Source organism: Callorhinus ursinus, unplaced genomic scaffold (assembly GCF_003265705.2).
Source record: "Callorhinus ursinus isolate GAN/ISIS: 27379988/994484 unplaced genomic scaffold, GSC_fseal_2.0 scaffold6, whole genome shotgun sequence".
In the NCBI taxonomy this organism is placed as follows: Eukaryota; Metazoa; Chordata; class Mammalia; order Carnivora; family Otariidae; genus Callorhinus; species Callorhinus ursinus.
Genome location: NW_027397068.1, coordinates 73,125,521 through 73,147,968, shown reverse-complemented (window position 1 = coordinate 73,147,968; position 22,448 = coordinate 73,125,521). Strand labels below are relative to the sequence as shown.

Genomic DNA, 22,448 nt, shown 5'->3' with positions numbered 1-22,448 from the left:
TATATCCATCACAGAGAGGAAGAAGTTGAGGCACAGGAAAGATAAGTAGCTTACCCACCGAGGACACACAGACAGTAAGTAGATGAACCAGGAGGTGGATAGCTACGTCTGTATATTGCTAACCATTATGCTCTACTGTGTCTGCAGTATGCAGAGTATAATATTTATTTTAATGTTTGAAAATATGCTTGTATCATTAATAGTTCTCACAGGGTAGTAGGATGATGGTGGTTTTTACTTTCTTCCTTTTTGCTATAAATATTCTCTTAAAAAAATTTAATCTTGAAGTACTTTTCCTAACAAGAAGAACTATAGCTCACCTTAAAAGTAATGGATTTAAATGAGACCCTAGTGTACCTTTTTTTGTTGTTGGCTCCGTGTCATTCTCTCTCATTCTTAACAGAATCCCCACTGCGCCACCCGCCCAACTTCATCAATTCCCATTCTCAGGGGAGCTGATTCTGTTTCCAGTTGAAGGGGAGACCTCATAACCTAAGGGTAATTCTACCCTTAGATTGGGCATGTGACTGGGAATGTGACCGAATTTGAGCCTCTAATAAATGGGCATGAGACCCAGTTTGAACCAATGAGAAATGGTCTTGAGAAAGTCCTTCACGGGGGGGCACCTGGGTGGCTCAGTCAGTTAAGCATCTGCCTTTGGATCAGGTCATGATCTCAGAATCCTGGGATCCAGTCCCGCATCGGGCTCTCGGCTCAGTGAGGAGTCTGCTTCTCCCTCTCCCTCTCCCTCTGTGCTCTCTCTCTCTCTAATAAATAAAATCTTTAAATAAAACAAACAAAAAAAGAGAAAGTCCTTCACTGACCTTAAGTCAAAGTTTCCCGAAAGAATCTTCTCTCTCTACCCTCAGGGAATTAATGAGAAAATGGTGGGCTCAAGTAGAATTTAGCAGCCATCCTATACCCAGGAGGGAACCAGTATGGAGAAGAAGCCACTCTGTCTGCAGAGTGGAGAGGGAGAAAACCATGGCTTGGTGGGACTGTTGAGACTCAGGTCTAGCCAACCCCAAATGCTGCGATAACTCTAGAATTCCAGACACATGAGCCAGGAAATGAGCTTATTCTTTAAGCCCATTTAAGTTGTAACTTGTTGCCAAAAGCAGAATTATCTGGAGAATTCAGTCCAGAACAATGCTTTTGCACTAATAATCGATTATTTTAGGCAAAATAATTTTGTATTAAATAATTAAAATAATTGCTTGAGTGTTCCAACTTACTCAGTAAGAATATTTATTATTAGTCTTAATTTCAAACTTTTAAGATTTAGAATCAAGCAGTCACATGATCTCTGCTTTCCCAAAGCGCAAGTTTAATGCCTAACATATACCCTCTACCAAAGAATATAAGGTACTGATAAAACCAAAGGTAATCAAGACCATAACACCGATCTTCCCTGTCCAGCGAATGAAAGGATTAATAGTCCTTCCAAGCAAGTATGTATTTTGCCAATTTAAGAATAAATCCAGCTGGTTTTTGATTTACTGACATGTTCTTCACAGTGACGCAGATATCCTGAAAGACGACCCACTTTCTGGGTGTCCAAAGACCTTGAGAGACTAAACGCCGTATCTTGGGATGGAATGCCTCCAGTAAAGTCTTGGCAACTCATGTGCAGTGACTGCTGAAGCTATTATTCTTCTACAACAACTTCTAGCTCTGTATTTTGAAATTAAGCTGTGTTTATTTTCTGTTGCCAAAGCGTTACAAATTTTGCTTACTCTGAGTCAGATACAAAAGAGTAGAAAGGCTAGATCAGGTTATCACATATACATACTTCAATTTGCTTTATTGAAATATAACTTTCATACAATAGAATTCAGCAATTTCAAGTGTACACTTAAGTGAATTTTGACCAACGTGTAGAGTCAATGAGCCACCACCATCATGATACGGACCATCTCCATTATCCTCAGAACGTTTCCTCCTGACTCTACAGTCACCCTCTCCCCCCACTCTTAGCCCCTGGAAACCCCTCATCTGCTGTCGTTACAGTTTTGCCTTTCCTAGAATTTCATGTAAATGGAACCATACAGAACGTTGTCTTTTGTACCTAGCCCGGTATGATATTTTGTCATGTTTATGTCATCTAAGTGGTGTCTGCCTGCTTCAGTTTGGAGCAAAGGAAGACTGGAAAGACTCGTGGTAACATCTGTGTGTTTGGAGTCTTGCTGCCTAGTAATGTCACTCATATGAAAAGGTGTTGGTCACAGGTAAGCTGCACCTGTCAGTTTCTTGTTGTTTATCAACTGAGCTGATTGCTATTTGTTCTAGCTGTCTCTTAATGGTCTTTTAACTTTCCTAAGACCTTTATGTTACATTAATAGTGATGTTGCCCATGTTGAAAATGTACTTTGTTCATCTTTCTGTGATTAATCTGGCTGCATGTACCATTCTTCCCGGTGCCTTTCTGAAACCTTTTTTCAAGTTGACATTTTCTTTTAAATTGCCAAGGAAGAGAAAGACATTATAAATTACCATCTGTTCGAAATATGGTGTTCAAGAGCTCCCCTGATGGGGGGTTGGTTTCTGGTCAAGAAGGACAACCAGCCAGGATCAGGTGAGAGTCACAGGGTTTTCCTTAGAATGTTTTCTTACTGGCACATGACTTCAACTCTGCTAACCTTACTTCTCTCATCAGGAGCCTGAGGATAGCAACACTTACTTCACTAGTACTTTGAAGATTCCACTGGATAACCCCTATACATCCACACACCCCGGTCACACACAGTAAGAGCTCAATAATGGAAGCAGTCAGCATTACTATTGCTTTTTTATATCATTTCAGAGATGTGTTACTTCCAGATGATGATTCACTTGGCACTTTTTTATCTTTTTAGTTAGTGAAGTGTAGCTGATGCTATCATGCCTAAGGGGAGATGCTTTTAAAGATACCCTGACATGAGATCCTCTGTAAAGAGAAGAATGTTCATTGTGCCTTTTTTTTTTTTTTAAGGAATGGATTTCTTGTTATACTGAATTTTTTAAAGTACACCAGGTATATTTAATGTCAATTTAGCACTGTTGATCTCCCAGGCCTTAGGCTGGATAATTTTTCGTGAATGTACCCACAAGCAAATGACACTTAGTAAACGTGCTCCTCAAAATGTGCACGGTCCATGAATCAGCAGGATGGCTAACACCTGGGAGCTTGTTACACACACCCTAGCCCAGATTAGGGAATCAGAATCTTCCTCTTTACAACATCCAAGGAGACTCGTGTGAGAAGCACTGATGGTCGGTGAATTGTCCTGCCTCAGACCTGACTCCTAGTGTTTACTCTTCCCAGGCTGAGAGGTAGTAATACGAGTCCCTCAGGTTTTAGAGGAAAGACTACGTTCCACAGGGCTAGCCAGGGCCCTGGGGAGGTGTGTGTGTGTGTATGTGTGTGTGTGTGTGTGTGTGTGTGTGCAGGGGACAATGTCAGGTGGCTGGATTTCTAGCTTTGCAGTTGTTTCCAAGAGGTGGGTTTTTCATCCGTTGCCATATTTCACAAGGAAAAGCAAAGCCATGGATGAGAAGGGGGCACTTCTCTGTTCTTGAGTCCAACCCTGTGATGTAATCAGTTTCACCAGTTCCCTATGGCTCTGTTCTCTAGAAGTCTTTAATCTTCCAGAAACCAGTGAGAATAAAATATGACTTGCGGATTTGGGGCTCACTGATCTGGAGGACCAGGGGCCATCTTCAAAGTTCAACTATCTGCAGGTCTTTCATACAAGCATCATGTAAGACGTGGATGGGCAGGAAGAAGTCCACTGGTAACTGCTGGGGTACCCATGCCCCCACCCCACCACATCGTGGACACCCCCATCAGTGAGATGAAGGTCAGCCACCAGAAGGTCCAAGGGTAAGTGTTTCACATTATAAAGCCTAGGCGAGCTTCTGGGTGGTAAGAGCGCTACCCAGTATCCATAAAAGACAGTTTGTCAGATAACCCACAGTGCTTTGGGAACTGCTAAAAAACCTCATTATACTTTGAAACAGGAGTAGATAAAATATTTACCATACAGAGTTCATGTTATAAAGAAAAGTCCATATTAAATTAGGATGAACATTTGCTGCTTAGTGAAGTAGTTAAAAACAAACCTCAGTCACATAGACCAGTGCTGTCCAATAAAAATATAGCCGAGTTATAGAGTTCAGTTTAAATTTTCCAGAAGCCACATTAAAAAGGGTAAAAATAAACAGGCAAAGTTAAGTTTAATAAAATGTTCCACTGAATCCACTCTATCCAAAATACTACCATTTCAACATGCAATTAATATGAAACTGTGAATGAGATCTTTTATGTGCTCTATGAAATCACTATAAAACCTGCTCTCACAGCTCATTTCAGTTCAGACTAGCCACAGTTCAAGGCTCCGTGGCTGCACAAGGCTAGTGGCTACTGTATTGGACAGAGTGAGTCCAGAGCACCTCGGGCCCAGCCCGGTCTTCTGTTAGGATGCTCTGCAGAGAAGATATTTATTCCATTCCTTTGAGTTTGGCTGGAGAGCATCCCTCCCCGCCCCTCCCCAAGCAGGCACACTGCCTAGAACAGCAAAAGTGCATCCATCCAGAGGTCCCAGGAGAGATCCAAAGTGCAGACTTAATATTAGCAAAGGTTAACGGGTTGCAGCTGTGGGTCACGTGTTGGAACATTTCTTCATTTCTTAAAAACAAACTGAGAGAGGTTTTTTTGGGAGGGGGGGAGAGGTGTTAAAGTCAGAGAAAGAGAGAGAAAGAAGAAACGGCACTTTCAGATCTAAAACTCTAACCCTAAAGGCTCAGAACCTGGGGGTGGGAGTGGGGGGACACCAAAATGCGCTGTTAGGGGACTGAATTAAAATGTCAGGGAACCTCTCTGATGGCGTAAATGTCAGTGACAATTACTGAAAAAGAAAAGTTCCAAATATCACATTTTAAAGGACGTCCAGAGTCTCACATTACAGTAGCATGCTCAGATACACAAGATTTTTAGTTCTATGAATACGCAAATTGAGTATCTGTAAGTCAGTAGGTAGCCGAGGATTTTTTTTTTTAAGAGAGGGAAAAGGCTAATGAGTGAATTAAAGGAAATCATGGGATAGGTCACAAATAAATACCCAAACCACAGGTTTCCACTCATAGTATTCCTAGCATCATCTCTTTTGAGTCTTCTGGATGCTTCAGAAATGGTTTTAATCAGAATGAGGTCTTGAACATGACAATAACAGGACACAGACTTAGGAGATGGCCTTTCTCCTCACCGGCTGGGGGCTGTTGGCCACCAGCTTCTCTTAGCTGTTGCCCACACCAGCTCTTTCCCAGGCATTCAGGTGTTGGCAGGATGCCAGTAAAAAGGCACCTTTGCCCAGTTAGATTCCTGGCAGGTGTCTTTCTGCCTGGGCCTGTGAGTGTAAGGCGTTCGCTCCCACCCCTTGTCTGGCTTGGCAGCCCTTTCTGTATGGGCCAAGGACAGCCAGGCAACATCAGGCTGTCATGCAAGAGCCCAGGGCCACGGCGATGGGGCACATCCAGGACAGCGTTCTCAGAGAGCCTCCTGTATTTGCGCCAGGGGACTGTGTTCCTCTCCTCCTTTCCCTCCTTCTGCCCTTCTCAGCCTCTCCACAAGCTGAGATGGGGTCCCCACACAGCCCCCGGTGCTCCCCACCCACTCGGTTCTCAGGCATCTCTTCAGGGCATCTGTCTGACTCCCTGCCCTGAACTGGCCCCAGGAGAGGCCTGGCCGCCCTTCCACTGCCTTGATGTCCCTGGGCTCCTGGAGTTTGTTCCCCTGGGCACGGCCTTCCTTCCACTTCCCCGGGGGCCCTGCAGCTGGGGTGTCTCTGACAGAAAACGGGTCTTCATAATTTCCACTATATTCTTCCATAACAACTTTTAAAATTGTGTTTACGCTTTGGCCAAATTATTATTATTATTATTTTTTACCAGTGATGAAGGTGAAACCTACTTTGTAGCAATAGTTTGAATCGAAAAGCATTTATCTTCCTGAGCCAGTGTTTCTCAGATTGAATCCTGTATTCTTAATCATTTGTTCTCTTTTAAAAGAGGTCTACGGGATGGCACTCGCTGGCACTGTTTGCCAAATATTTTTGCTTCCCTACCTCCCTCCTTACCCCATTATGGGAGCAGGATAAGATTGCACTTCTTGGCCCCCTGTGTTTGGGTGGGGCCACCTACCCAAATGTACCACGGACTTATAAGCATTTCATTGCCAAAGCAAGATCCCCTAGAATTCTCTTTTTCTCTGATAGTCCAGGCAGGAGCTGCTAAAACAGCCTGGATTATAGGGTGAGGACCTTGCTCCAAGGAGAGGAGCCCCCAGTGAACCTATGGGGCACAGACAACAGTCCTTTATTATCTCAAGCCACTGAGATTTTGGTAATGTTTGTTACACACACGCCCAGCTTATCCTGAGTGATAAAGAGTTTCAAGTTTACCCAGAAAACCTCTGGTCCACACCTCCTCTTCATAGGAATTCATTATGCTGAGTACTAAATTTCTATTTGAAGTAATTAAACTTAGACTGTTCAATTTAAATTTGGAAAAAATGCATTTTTTATGATGTTGTTTGTTACTTATAGTCAATAACTCCTTTTGACAAAATCACACCATTAAAACTCCTAAAAAGAAACGAGGGCTATTTCCTCTGCATTTTCAATTTATAGGCACTAATCAATTTATCACAGAAATAATCATAAAAGGATAACACGGAAGCAGAGAGAACCCTGGGTAGAATGACCATCCTGTTGAAAGCTAAGAGCTTATGTAGCCACCCGGGTAAAGAAAAAGTTAACAAATCAAATTTCAGCCCCAGGTAGATCTCATGAAGGTGTTGGTGGGACTGAAAATCATGATCTCTTTTTACGTTTATGAAGTGTGCTCATACATATCACCTCCTTTTAAGAGGGAGAGAGAACAGGCGTTATTGTCACAGAGAGCAAACCTCATTACTTAAAGAAATGAGAAGTATTCGGAGGAACAATCATACACTCCTGCCTTTGCATTACTGATGTTCAGGCTCTGAAGAGTACTTCTGCTTCATGTCAGGGAGGAACAGAATCATTAAGTGTGCTGTAGAGGAGGATAAGTCTTCGGGGCATTTACTAACAAAAACATATTTATCTTTTAAGATGACTGGTAGCTGTATATGAATCTGGGGTCTAAATGCTGTGGTTATTACCCTTTTCTTCATCCATATGGAGCTTTGCAAGAGTGCTATTCTCACTGATCACCTGCAAACTGCCTGTGTCCTAGCTCAGGTGTGAAGCACAGAAGCACATATTTGGGTTAGCATATAATTATTGAGTTCCTTAAAAATAGGAGACCACTTTTAGGTGGTCAACTAATTCAGACTCTGAAACAGGAACTTGATAAATGATGACTCTGCTTATTAGCTGGAGCTCAAAAAACAAAAAACAAAAAACTGGCTCAACATTGAAACAATTCAAGGTGGATCCCTGCTTCCCAGTCAGAATGGTGGAGGGCTCCTGATGAATTCAGGCATGACTGTGACAGCTAACGCCGAGGCTAATAGGGGAATATCTTTGTGGCCCTTGTGGCCTTGGATGTAGAAGAGTATTTCTTAAACAAAACCCAAAATACAATCAATACGCAAAAATATACACTGATTTGCCCATACTGAATAAGTTTAAGGCTTTACGAATTTCTGTTCAGTGAAGAAAAAAATAGGCAAAGTCAAAGAGTAGCTGAAACACTGAGGAGAATGTACTTTGAAATGTCTAGAACCAACAAGGGGGTGGTATTCAAAACATGAAAGGAGATTCTATAAATTGAAGGAGACAAATACCAGAAAATCCAATATACACGGGCAAGGATGTGGCAAGGCAATCCACAGAGAAGGAGCCAAACAGTAAAGTAAGATGCACGAAGATATGCTGAATTTTACTAGTAAGCAGACGTGCAACTTAAAACATTCAGAAGCCTGGCCCAGTTAGAAGATCAGAAAATAGCAAATGTGTATGTGGACAAATGGGATGCTCACAGGGGGTACACAGAAAGTCATCTGGCATTACTCAGCGCACTAAGCCTGCATGCCTCCCAGGACCCAGCAGTTCCACTTCTAGGTATTAAACTCCCTGAGAAACCTCACGAAGATTCTAAAGGGACACGTATGATGATGACTGGAAACAACCCAGGTGCTTGTCATTAGAAGGATGGAGACAAGAAACACAGCAGATGGTACTGATGAAAACCACACAGCACTCACATGTGAGCAAGACGGTGGAAAGATATTCTGATTGAATCTAATTGGATCAACATGTTTTAAAACATATTGCTGCATGAAAAAGTCAGAAATAAAGCAAGATCTAGAGCAGCACAATTCCATTTATGTTACCTAAACACACACATACAACAAGCTCTAGTTTTTAAGGGCACATAAATATCAAAGCACATTCTGTTGGGAACCTGTTGAGAAGGGACATGGGGAGAGAGGAGGAAGGGAAAATAAAATGAAACACCAGAGGGGCCTTGCACAGCCCAGTGATGGCTGTGCCATGCACAGAGAGGCATATTAAGTCAACTCTGCACTCAAAGAGAAATGACAATAACCAAAACAATCTCCAGCAGAGTCATGATGAGGCCATGTTGGAATTTTGTCCATTTTCAGTGTTTCCACATTTCCCAATATCCAAATTCGGCCTTCCTTCTACACCTCAGAAAATCCTTAGTTTCATGTTTATTTGCTTGCAGTGGGGAATGCTGAGAAACTTCTCTGATGAAAGCCAAGTACAACTGAGCGGTTAAAAGAGTGGTTGAACTGCGCCTTAATAAATATCACAATCCTTGCTGTGTTCTGGAATTTGCATGCAGCTCCCTTTTCTTGATTTGCAAAATATTTTTGCATACAGTTACTTATTTATCATTGGTATGTCCTTTATTGTTCAAGACAGAACAATCTTTAGAGAGGGATGAGATGCTTCTATGTACGAGCCATGAACAGGTGGCACATGCCATCCCTGGAATTCTGTTTGTGGAGGTTTTCGATAGTGAAGTATGTTCAGTCTCATGACTTGACTCTGGACCATGGTAAGGTGCATTAATGTTAGACTGTGTTCACTATTTACCCTAATTTTAACTCTGAATTGCTTTATTATATGCCAACAGATATATAGGTTAGTTTTCATCATTAACAGATGTACTGATTGAGATCCAATTAGAATACCTTTCTACTTATAAACAAATGCAATCAAAACAAAAACACAGTGAAATGGTTTCCAGATACTGCACATAAGATCTAAGCTGTTCTTCAACTTTAAATGGTAAGAACTTAGATTTAGCTCTTTCCTATATGATGAAAGTGAGTATAGTTGTACAGACAGGGAACTGGTAGGGGGAACTAGTAGAGGAAACTAGTAGAGGAAACTACCAGCTCATAAAAGAAAAAAGAAAAAGAAAAGCAACCACAAAGAATTGGAAAAAATACAAAGCAACTTAAATGCATGTCAAGAGATATTTTTGAAAGTGAATATTATAGAGAGGTTGTTTAAAAGACAGATGTTTTGAACACAGCACTCAGTAACTGCTTGCCAACTAACGGATGTACAAATGAAAATGAGCCCCTGCTACACCAGGTGAGTCAGTGCCCTTTTGTTTCTGGGCCAGCTTCACATCAATTAACCTTAAATGATTTTTCTAAACATATGACCACCAAATACAATATTCTGTGATTCACTTTGTAATGTGAAAAATATTTTCACTGAAATGACTGATGACTTGTTGAACTTAAGAAGCCGGTTATTTTTAGGGAGAAAAGCCTACCAAATAGTTTACAGAACTTAGGAAGAAATGATATGGTAAAAAAAATACTACATGAAGTAGACCCTCTAGTTCACTCAACTGCCATCAAAAAGTCTGTCCCTTGATAATTTTAGAGCAGCCTGTATAAATACAAACATAAACTGTCATAAATGGCAGAGTGAATACTTCAATTATCTTAAGTAAAATTTGTCTAAGGTCTCAAAGACAACTATTTAAGCCTGGATACTACACATAATGATCAAAACATGAGGGCAAGTACTTATGCTCTATTGTACTCTGTGCCATAAAAATAATCATGCTGAGCATTCATTCAATAAGCCTTCCTCAGTCTTCCTCAAGATCTAAACACTTAGTGGTGTATTCGTTCGGAAATGTAAGCAGGAAAGAAAACAGAATTCACCTTTGAGAGGTAGTAATAAGGCAGTTGTACGCCCAGTTACTCAATTCTTCCTACTTAACATGTAGGACTTGTCCATAAGGTCAGTGAAAGAGTAGAATATAATGAACCTGAGTTCACTTTATTGAATCAAAAAAATGAATGAATCTTGGAAGTTGTCAAGAATTCTGTTTGTGAAGAGGTCCTTGGGCTTTTCCTGAGAACATCATACAACTTTAACTGTGAGAGCTCAGGCAATAGTTGTTGTTGTTGTTTTCTTTAAGATTTTATTTATTTATTTATTTGAGAGAGAGAGAGAGAAACAGCATGAGAGGGGAGAGGGTCAGAGGGAGAAGCAGGCTCCCTGCTGAGCCGGGAGCCCAATGTGGGACCCCATCCCAGGACTCCGGGATCATGACCTGAGCCGAAGGCAGTCGCTTAACCAACTGAGCCACCCAGGTGCCCTCAGGCAATAGTTGCTAAACAGATGGGAGACTAATCCTACATGTGCTGACAGATCAGTGACTCTCACCCTTCTTGAGTATGAGGACTTCTGGTTAATGCCAAAGAATATAACAGTTGCCCACATTATAGGAATTGTGCTTTTAATTTCTGTTCATTGAGACTACATAATGACATAAATTTACTATGAACTTAATAACACCTTTCAACTCATTAGTCATTATTAATAACAGTCGCATCTACCTTCATTCTGAAAAAATAGTACATATTTATCCAAGACCTATTAATTCACTCTACAGACAAGGCTTGGTTGCAAATGGTTTGAGGACTTTTGCAATAACTCCATGGTCCCCAAGGATCTGTGACCCACTGGGACAGACTGTCATATGATTATCCCATCAACTGTGGGGTTAAAGTTACAGCTGCTGGGTGACAGGAGTGTGTTAGCAACCCTGCTCATCAAGATTTTCTATCTGGTCACCCTCTATGCCCATTACTAGGCAAGGTAACAAAGTTTTGCTTTTAACAGGAAAGTTTCCTCTAGCAGAAAAAGTGTCCTTGGTTCTGGCCATTTTCGCCAACATTCCCTATGTGTGTCTCCTGGGAAGGACATAAAGACTTCTCCACTCTCTGAGTCTTCCTTTATCCAGCCACCTTAAGACCTTAAGAAGGGTGTGTTCACCATGGGGAGAAGGAAGGCTTCTTCTCAGTCAGGTCCCCCTTCAATAGCACCAAATTCAAAGAAAAAGAGAAAACTGCACAGGCCCATATTGTTTGTTCCAAAATGAGAAATCTAGCCATCTCTGGAGTGTGTGGATCTAGTCCCCTTTGCATCTATCTGCACCCACATTAAGAAGCGTTGCTATGGCAACATGACCAGTGTTCATCATCTGGCTATCTGGGTGCCCTCTCAGGAGAGGGAGGAGTTATCCCATGAAAAATCTAGCACCTGATATATTTATTTCCATCTTCCCGGATGGGACCTCGAGGGGTAGAGACAAAGGGATCTCAGTGTGCTCTCTCCTTTACTATTCAGCCCCATTTCCTGAGTGTTTCTCTGTAGCAAAGGAGCACATCTGTGTACATCTACGTGGCCCTGCAGAGTTTAAGTGATTTCACCTGCTCCCCAGGCTGCATCTCTTTTCTTAGGATTACTTCATAAACAAGGGCAATCTTCCTGGTGGGACGAAGACGGAGCAAGCAGTTTTGTCATGGTAACATCAGCTCTGGATTAGGAATAGCGCCCAGGAATCCCTGCCAAGGAGCTGGATACGCAGGGTTCTGGACATTGTACTCTTCATCGCCTCCACGGCAGCGAGCACTTTCACAAAGAGCTAGTATTTTCTCATTTATTCACAGCAGGGAAGCACAGCAATTTGGATTGCAGAAACTGATTTTGCCAAAAACACAAGAATGGGCCAAATGGCCAAGGAACAAAACACTTGGAAAAGCTGACCATCTTTCTCTCTTGCCCAGATAGAGTGTGAACATTTCAAAGACAGTATTAGAGGGCCATTCCCTTGGCAAATGCTCGAAAAAGCAAAAGCAAAAGTAAACCCACTCCCCTATTCTATGAGAGAGAGATCCAGAATTAAAATAATTGAATTAGGCATTGCCACAATGCCCACAAAAGAGGGTTACCAATATTAACAGAACAGAATAAGCCTGTGCGGCTTATTCATCTTGTTTTATATTTTAATCAATTTTGTTTGTAATGCCATCGGGGCTTGGGCTAGACAGAAGAAAGCAAATACTCCTCTGCATCTCACAGGGTGCTGGGGCTGGAAGGGGAGGACCATTGCTCTCAAGGGCAAGGATCAGCCTTTGAGAAGGAAAAAGGGAGGAGACCATGATTTCCCGATTATATAACTAAGGAATGGCTAGTTGATATGACTCTGAATGTCACCAGGTAAAGCTTAGAGCTCTCCCCCAGTATCATCATCCATAGAACCTTGCCTGGAAGGTTTGCTGGAATCTCAGCAGTAGGGAGAGCGGGTCAAGTGTGAACGGAAGGGGCCGTGGTTCTGCACCTGGCCATGAATAAGACGAGGGCCTGCAGGTGGAGAGGCCAGTGCAGGGGAGGGCACACGTGGATTGTCCATGGGCCAGCACTGCTGTCTGTGGGCTGGGACACATCTGGAGAAGGGGTTCTTAGGAGCAGCAGTCTCTAGAAAGAGCAGATACCAATCATCAAGAGAATGTAGCATCTAGCTTTCAGACAATGGATGAGTGAAGGGATAAGCTGTAGGATCCTATTTTCAGGAGAAAGAAGGGCAGAAATTAACCAGGCACCAGGGCCTCAGTCAAACAGGCTGGGGTTCAAGATCAGATTAAGAATTAGAATAGAATGAAGGGGAGTAAGTCGGAGGGGGAGACGAACCATGAGAGACGATGGACTCTGAGAAACAAACTGAGGGTTCTAGAGGGGAGGGGGGTGGGGGGATGGGTCGGCCTGGCGATGGGTATTCAAGAGGGCACGTTCTGCGTGGAGCACTGGGTGTTATGCACAAACAATGAATCATGGAACCCTACATCAAAAGCTAATGATGTAATGTATGGTGATTAACAGAACAATAAAAAATTTAAAAAAAAGAATTAGAATAGAAGCTGGGATGTGAGCAAGTTGAATAAATCAAATATGTGCGTGTTTTGTGTGTTTATCAGATGTCAATAAAGCGGCGTGTTTTTTTTTTTAAGGAATGTCATTTCATGTCGGGAATTCAAATAAAGACTGTAAAAGTTAAAAAAAAATACAGACAGAGAAAAGAAACTAGGGATTGAAGAAGGGGGTTGGAAGAGAGAGGCCCTAGGGCGCGGCAGCCTGTGCCAGACTTTGGGACCAGTCCAGCAAGCAAACGGAGCCCATCCTCTAGTGAGACTAGGGATCCCTCACAGGCATCAGGGTCCATGGGCAGGCAGGCAAATGTGGCGCTCACAAATGTTAACCTTTGCCTCTTTCCCTGAGCATAGCCAGGAAGGCGAGGACTGAGCAGCTTGTCCCAGTTTGCCTGAGACTTTCCTAGATTCAGCTCTGAAACTCCCACTTCCCAGGAATCCCCCCAGTTCTGGGCGTATGGGGACAGCTGGTCTCCCTACAAGTCACCACCTGAGTCCAGGGTCCTGGGTTCTGTCGATCCCGTTACACGGGAGTTGATAGGTCATCAGACACCAGGACTGACGGGTGGGATTGAACACCCGGAGTGTATGGCACAGTAATGCGGCGTGCTTTCCTCTCACACGTCTGATGGATGTTTTTCAAGCTTTAACTTGTATTTAAATGAAGTAGTTAGGATTCTGACAAAGGTATATGGCCCAATTATTTTAAGAGGGACTCTGGAAGGTGGGCGTGAGGGACTGGGAGAGGAGGAAGGCCCTGTCTCTCCAGGGTTCCTCACTCGAGATGCTGCTCTTTGGGGGAGGTGTCCTGAAAATCTGCCTCACCCACTCCAAGGCTGTAATCTCATTCTGCAAGAGACAGATCACTTGGATTCCTAGTTCAATTAAAACCACATGATGCTCTGGAACATCTTCCCTTCAGTATGTGTATGGGTTAAATGAGAGTCCACTGACCTGGAAGATTTTAGGCAGAATTTCCTTTAGTGGAAGGAACTTACTATTTAATCACCAGCTTGGGAAAGGAGCTGACTCTGGATTTAAAAGTCCATCAAGTACTGTTTTTATGGCTTTTTAATTGTAGCATTTAATTGTAGCATTGCCCGTTTTATGCAATATTGTAACATTCTTTAAAAGTTAAAGATGTGGGAACTAAGTAAATAATCCATTTAAATATAGACCATGTGTAGAACTCAGGCTATTTATGAAAATGTATTTAGGTAGAGTACTATTAACTCTCAGCTCCAAAGGTTCGTTTTAGCTATATGAAGTGTCCGGTCATTTTTAAAGATTTTATTTATTTATTTATGAGAGAGAGAGAGAGAGAGAGAGAGACAGAGACAGAGACAGAGAGAGAGACAGAGCATGGGCACATGCATGAGTAGGGATGGGGCAAAAGGAGAGGGAGAGAGAGAATCCCAAGCAGACTCAGCACTGAGTGCAGAGGCTGACATGGGGCTTGATCTCACAACCCTGAGCTGAAATCAAGAGTCGGGCACTTAACCAACTGAGCCACCCAGATGCCCCATGTCCTGTCATTTTTTATGCATTCGAGAATATTCTATGTGAAAGCTAATGTGCTAGCATGCATAAGACAGTAATAATTTTTTATATGTCATTTTTGAGGATGATGGCTTTGCTGGGAGGATTGGCACCATTTATTCTGTGTGATGTCAAAGAATGAAGATTTAATCCTATTAAGGGAAAGCACTGTATGAGTTTCCAGTGGCTTTCTGTCCAATATCCTTCACTAGTTTCTAGACTCACACCTTTCCAGCTCTTGACACGGGAACTGGATTGGAGCCACCCGTGGGCACTGCCTGGGCCTGAGTTACTTTTTCTGGCTCTTTTGAAATAAATTCAGTGAAGACAGTGTTCTATCCCAAGCCTGAGATGGTAATTAAACATAGCATTAACAAAGACAGTACAATAATTGGACTGAAAACCACACCCCAGATGGGCTTCATGACAGCCAGAAACATGGTGTGGTTCCTTCTTTGGAACATAAACAAAAATTATGTTTATAAAAATCCCCCCTTAAAAGGGAATGTCATAAACAGACATTCCCAAAGCTGGAAAGTCCCTCTCTATAGACATATTGGTGTCTGCATGACAGTTCTTTAGAGTATAATAAGGATGGCAGCTATTAAGGGTTGGATGTCTCTCTGGTAAGTGAGGTAATCTAAAACTTAGCCTAACACTATCTAATGAGGTTTAATCTTTTTCTATTTTCTATTTCTTATATATTTATCTAAAAGTGGGATCATTGATGATGACCCTTTGGGATCAGAAAGCTCAAATGTCAGGTCTTGATGTTATCTAAACATGCCACCAGGGAAACCACCCACGAGCATGTTTATGCACTACTGGGTACCAACATCACACCTGGTACTTATATTTTAATATGTTATAGATTAGCTATGAACAATGACCTATATAGGCATATCATCAAAATAGGGAAGTTACGGTCAAGCCTTATAGGTTTGTTAGGCCAACAGAGAACAACAATATCATCAACAAATATGGACCTACTCAGTTCTATCCTGTTAGAGGCTCTTTGTTAGAGTTGCAACATACTCTTTTCCATGAACATATCCTACACAAAGACAAGAAGTGGAAGGTAGCAGAGGAGAGAGATCTTTAGGATTAGGGCTTGTAAAATCCTTTGGGGGAAAAAAATGAAAGCAAAACCACAGCCAGTTATTACCTATGTAGTTGTATAACTTGGGTCAGTAAGCAACAAAAGCTATTTAACCAGTATATTAATTAAATAATGCTGCATAACAACCATCAATCTTAGTGACATAAAGTAATAGACATTCATTTAGCTCATATGTTTGTGCGTTGGCTGAGAGACTGCTGATCTAGGTTTGGGGAAATTTTGCTAAATAAGCTTACTCCAAATGCCTCTCAGCCTCCTCTGGGGCCAGGAGGCAAGCCTGGGAATATTCTTCTCATGGTGATGGCTGAAGTGCAGACAGCAAGCCCAACCACACAGCACATTTCAAGATTCTACTGCATCACGTCTGGTGGTAACTCATCATCAGCCAAAGCAACTCACATGGTCAAGCTCAAAATCAAAAGGGCAGGACATACGTTCCACCTACCATGGGACCAAAGCAAGTTACATTGGCAAGTTATCATTTGGACCCAGAAGTATTTTCATCCAATGGAAATGAGGGGGAGGATGTGTATATTTAAACAATAATGTAACCACCCTTTTCCTCTGTCACCTCAACAACCAAAAATGTGTTGAATCACTAAACCCTACCCTGGCAATCAAAACAATGCCATTATGATCAGCTACATTAGTTAGCTTTGGCTGCAAAAACAAACACCCTCCAATCTCTGCAGCACACTGAGACACATTTAGCAGACTAGTTTACTGAGAAAACAGTTATTTCTTGGCCACATTCCACATGGCAGCTATAGGTCAGCTTCTGCAGCTCTGTTCCAAGTTGTGGCTCTTCTCATTCTGAGTCCCACGCTGAAGGAACACCACCAATTTAGGATATGCTGTTCTTGTGGCAGATGGAAAGGGCAAGAGAGCTGTCAGAAATGCATTTACAGCTTCTGCTCTGAACTGGTACCTTGGGCCATCAATTCAGAAGGCCCAGCCTGACTCAGTGGGGGAAATCTATCCACCCGCAGAGGAGCATTGCTGCAAGTCCCACGGCCACGGGGGTGGGGGTGTGTGTGGGATCGTCCCACAGAGAGGCGTGAAGAGCTGGGAACAAGAACACATCCATCACAGATAGTACCACTTCGGGATGAGAAAACTTCACTGAGCAACAACCGCAGCTCTCCACTACTTACCCATAGACCTAATCTACTACAAGCAAAAGTCTGAGCACTCTTAAATACTTGCCCACTTTCTCATCTATTTTGAGAAATACACATTCAGTTTTTAGGGCAATGGCCATCTCTTCAGACCAGCATTCCCATTCAGTGCACCGTTTAGTCATACACATGGTGCTGCTATGTGTCTATTGGATGAGCACGGAAAGTTGGATTGATTGGTATCTTACTAGGTGTGAGGCAAGAACAAGTGCACTACAGGTAACAGGAAGTAACATCAAACTGAAGCCAAAGAGAAATTTAAGTGCAACATGAAACAACTTTGCCCTATGAACAAAACCGCAGGGATGGCCAGGGCAGGAAGCAGTGTAATCACCGACACGCTCCCCAGGTCAAAGGAGGCCGGTGGATGCCCTAGAGGCATCAGGACACATGCTGCACTACAGTTGTGCTTGGGCTGTAAGGACTGTAGAGTTGCCAATAGTTTAATTTTTTCGAGTGTGCCCTAAACACTGCAAAGGCACCCATGAATGAGTCTAAGCTAAGTATCCTTCTGCATCGGGTCACTGCCTAGTGTTTGACACTCAGCCCATCCTTTGATTCTCTCTGGTTTCTATATACTTTGATTCTTTCCATTTTCTACATTTCCTCAACTTACTCTAAGTTCCACCCACTTGCCTCATTTGCATTGGTTTTACGTTTTTGGACGTTTCTTAACAGTGAATAATAGTTACACTGTTGGTATATTCAGAGAGCCTGATGTTCTCATCACCTGTGTTTCTAGCTTCTAGCTGTGGCTTCAACAAAGTCAGAAGCTAGCTGGGAATTTTGGCAAATGGAAGCCTAGGGACCAGTGAGACAGAGAGTCAGAATTTATACACCCACAAAATGAGTACAATCCATATGAAATATAACCGGGATTATTTACTGGACAGCCAACCCTCAGAATAACCCACCTGGTTGAACATTGTGATGAAATCCACCTATTTCTTCCCATATCCTCCTTCCATTCACAAAGCCCAGGGGACTGGTGTAGCCCTATTTTATGGTGAATTTAGGTACTCTTCTGTAATATAGAACATCATTTTAAGCTAGCTAGGTCTTTCGATCCCCGCTAAAATAGAGTAGGCTCTCTGGTGCCAGGGATGGAACAGGCTGGGTTTGGGAGGTGGCTAAGGAGGACAGCATCGCTGACAGGCCTCCCATGTGCATCAGGTAGATTCTTTCCAATTCATTCTAGCTTCACTGCAACCTGTGATGTGCACCCTTAGGATGAGATGGGAATTTGGACCGGTCTTGGAGGATGCGGTAACTTACATGGTAATAACTCTTCCAAAAGTCAGGATTTACTGAAAAGAGGTTCTATGAAAAAGTGAAGGCAGAGCCCTGGACAATCAGCCTTGAGCATGGGGGTCCTTGAGGTTATATTCAGAGAGGGGGGATACTAGCTAAAGCAGCAAAAGGTTGCAAAAGGTTTGAAGTGACTATGTAAGCATAAGGTTTCAAGATGACCCTAAAAGCGATGTGGTCAATTAGTTAGTTAGTTGAGTCACCAAAACATGAGTAATTGATAGTGACACACAGAAACCATAATAGGATTGATTTTGGAGTTGGGGCTCAAGAAAAATTCCTGCACTATTGGTCAGTACTTCTGAGTACTGTAAAGAGGTAATTTGCACATTATTATTCTTTGTGGGAACACTGGGATCTCGCCAAAATAGAAAATTATGGTTTGGCCTATAATTTGACTGCATTCTGCTATTAGCAAGGGGTTTTAAACTGAAATGTAAATTCCTTCTCGTTTTGAAAATAATATTTTGCTTTTCTGCATATGTTGTACAATTTTAAAAGGTTGAAGATGGATAGGTTCAGTTTGAAGACATTTGTTTCAAAACTCAAAGCACCCTTTGAGAAGTAGGTGATTCCAAGAGTGAGAGCCTACAAGATGAGCCTGGAAAATCTCATCATGCTAAGGAGCAAAGAAGCTGTTTAAGAACTGTATCTCAGAGTCACCAAACAATTGATGGGGGAAGTTAGTCTTTATGTAAGTGTTCCAGTAACAAAGGAAGACATAATGATAAAATGGGAATGTTATCAATATTGTCATTTGCAGCCTCTGGTGAATTAATATATGCAGGCAATGATGATCAATGGTAGCTAACACCACAAAAGAAGAGACGGGTAGACAGGAAGGGTCTCCTAGTGGAAGGGTATTAAGCCATTTACGAAGGAGGATTGCCAAAAGTATCAAACCTAAACCTGATTTAGCTCTAGATCTACCTACCGATTGACAGGGAATACAAGAGACAGAGGGTCATGTTAAAGGATCCTAAGGATGCAATCAACCAAATTGCAGAAAATCAACCAGACTGCAGAAAATTCTACAGAAAAAAAGCCAGAAAGAAACCCTAGTATTCTTACCCCCAAGGTTGCAAGGAAAAGAAAAGAACAGAACAGGAACCTATAGACTAAAGACCAAAGAGGCTTATCAGCCAATCACAGTATGGAATCATCAAGGATAGTGGTGGCTCAGGTGCTAAACTCCCGAGAGAAACTCATGTCTGGCTTCAAACCTGACTTTCAAATGGGGATCATCTAACTGCTTAAAACCAGAGTTAACACATCTTGGAAGCCACAGGATCCACCGTTCATGATCTTTCACAAGAACAACCATGTAGATAGAGCTTTGAACTGCTTCCCCGTTGAAATGTCTCCACAGTGCTCATGAATTCAAAGCGGGTCTGTGGGTCTACGGGAGCAGCGTTGAACTAGACACCAGGGGACATGTAAGAGCAGCTGCTTCTGGGAATCATCCCATGGCCTCTCAGCAATACTCACGATAACATGCCACATGCCTAGTTAAGTGGCATTTGCCTTCATAAGCCATCAGCACACACTGTTTTTTCTTTATCTTCAAAAACTTGATGTCAATCTGACATATGCTTAGCTCTGGGACTACATGTGCAACGTCTTTGTGATACTGAACAAACAGCAAAAATATTTATTGGACTATTAAAACTGAGTGCAGATTATCATACATCTGATCCAGTTGTAAAGGCAAGGTTTATATGATGAGAGCAAGAGGAGAGGGCAGCAGGATATTTTTTCCCTAAAAGGAATCCGCAGCCTATATGTGCTCAAAGAACAAGGATCATCTCATCTTCATGGTTAAAACAGGTCATGTTTTATCTTTACCACATTGTGTATGATCTGTAAACCCCAAGGTACATCATTATAATCCAACAGTTGACTGGTCAGTTGAAACCTCTATAAACACAGAGGCTACTGCTTGCCACTGAATGTAAGAGTGAAGGAAAAAGATAGAAATCCAAATCTCTGGCCAAGTTCTGGGAGGTTGGGGATGTGACAAGAAAACCAACAAAGCTTGTTTTTTATCAAAATGTTCTATCAAAACCAAATGAGTGCTGCCCCCCCAAAAAAATTGATGTTAGCAACCTAATACTCTTCAAGGTTTTTATCAAAGATTCATATCTTCCAAAAATTATTCTCTAATATTCATTTCATAATAATCCCTCTGTTACTTTGTCTTTGCATAAAGCATTGCCATATATTTTTATATATTATTCTCTAATTATTCAGGTGTTGCCTCAGCTATATCTGTATGTCTCCAAAGGCATAGCAAATCTTCCAAAGAGCAAAGAATGAACTTGAGTCCCTACCATTTCTCTTAGTATAGTGATACAGAAGCACCCAAAAAGCCTTTGCTGGAAAAAAGAAGAAGAAAAAATGGAGGAAGGAAATGAGGGAGGGAGGGACGGTAGGCTAGCAGCACATGTAAGTCTAAAGGCTGAATATTTACATCATTGCTCGTGTTCTCAAATAAATAGTATTTCCAAGACTACATTTAAAGACAAATCTTTAGACTACCCTGAATGTCAAGAAAAGATTTACAGTCTGTGCAAATTAAGGTGAATGAATGACTTCATAGTACAGGGCTATGGAAAGTAAAGTATAATAATTCAAGGAACGTGGTGCAACTATTGAAACATGGACCAAGGGTCCAGTTAACCTTCACTCTGATGCTATCACAATTCCACAACCATGTCTTCTTCAATGCACCTTTTGATTCTCCCCAAGGGTTTTTTTTTTCCCCCTCCCTTTTTAAAGTCAAACTAAAAACGATTTAGTCAGCTCTTTGATAATATGCACATAAGAGACAAATCAATTCACCCACTTCAACAATGCTTGTTACTAGTAACAAATAAGATTACCTCTGAGTAATTTGGTGAGAGATATTTCCCATTGCACTTGGCAATGCTCCTCAGGATTTTTAATGCTTTATCTCTTTTCTTCCGAGTAATCAGCCAGCGGGGAGACTCAGGAACCACCCTGGCAAGAAAGAGAACTTTTTCTGAGTTTCATCTAATAATTTCAAAACCTAAAAGTTACAACTTGAATTTCTCTATCAAAATGGATCTTGCGATTAGGTACAAGTTTAGGAGATTCTGAGAGTTTAGGCTCTCTGCAACATAGATTATCTCAGAAAATTTACAAGGGAAGGGAAAAGTGCTCACTTGATAACTGTATCATTGGTCACAATAAAAATAATCAATATTGCATTGCTCTTGTAAAACCAGGCTGTCCTAGAACACAGTGTTCTCTATTATACATATGAAGAGAACTGGGGTAATAATGAGCATTTAGGAAGAGGTGAAGATCCAATTCATGTAAAATGATTGCCCCATATATTAAAATTAAATTAGAGGAATGATCAAAATACTTTCACTACCATAAGAGTCAAATGCATATAACCTGTAGTTTTTTGACAACTTAATTTTCTCATGCTCTTAACATTTCTTTATTCCTCAGGAGATTCCTAAATAATATTAATTTGCTTAATAGAACACACAGAGAAGCAAATTCGTTTCATTGCATTTAATTTGCACGTTGAAATATTGGCAGATATGGTTTGTTGCCTTATAGTGTTCGTGAAGATATACAAAATAACAAAACATAATTAATACTCTATTTAGATTTTCTGTTTGGGTACTTTATTAATTTATGTTAATAACAACTATTAGTCAAACAATAATCTCTATAAATTCTCAAATTCTCTAGAAATACTCAAAGCCCATAGTCACTCTGGAGATGTTAGGAAATCTCCTTAGTTGCTTTCATTTTCATGGTGGTTTAGAAGTGCAGATTCTACATTTCTGTGGAATAAGAATAAATTCAATAATGACTAAAACCACTTTACCAGTAATAAAGGAGGAAGAGAAAGCTGGGCAGCGTGATGGCTAGCTGGATCCCTTGCCAATTTGGGATAAAGTAGGCAATTCCAGGGAGAATTATGATTCCAAGGGTGAAGAACATTTGGACCACTATTCCCACAATTCTCCTTTGCTTTGAACCTACTATTTCCGTTACTGAAGGAAAACAAACACAGAGGTTAGGGAAG

At 41.6% G+C, this 22,448-nt stretch overlaps 1 protein-coding gene across 1 annotated transcript in view; it reads right to left on the bottom strand.

The window, feature by feature from the left end:
- Positions 1–22,448, bottom strand: part of SLC22A3 (solute carrier family 22 member 3) — an 88,015-nt gene that overhangs the window by 18,876 nt on the left and 46,691 nt on the right. The window contains exons 4-5 of the mRNA XM_025866433.2: positions 22,248–22,416; positions 21,262–21,379 (exon numbers count right to left, since the gene is read on the bottom strand). Of these exons, the coding sequence (XP_025722218.1) occupies positions 21,262–21,379; positions 22,248–22,416 (287 nt within the window). The remainder of the gene's footprint in view (positions 1–21,261; positions 21,380–22,247; positions 22,417–22,448) is intronic.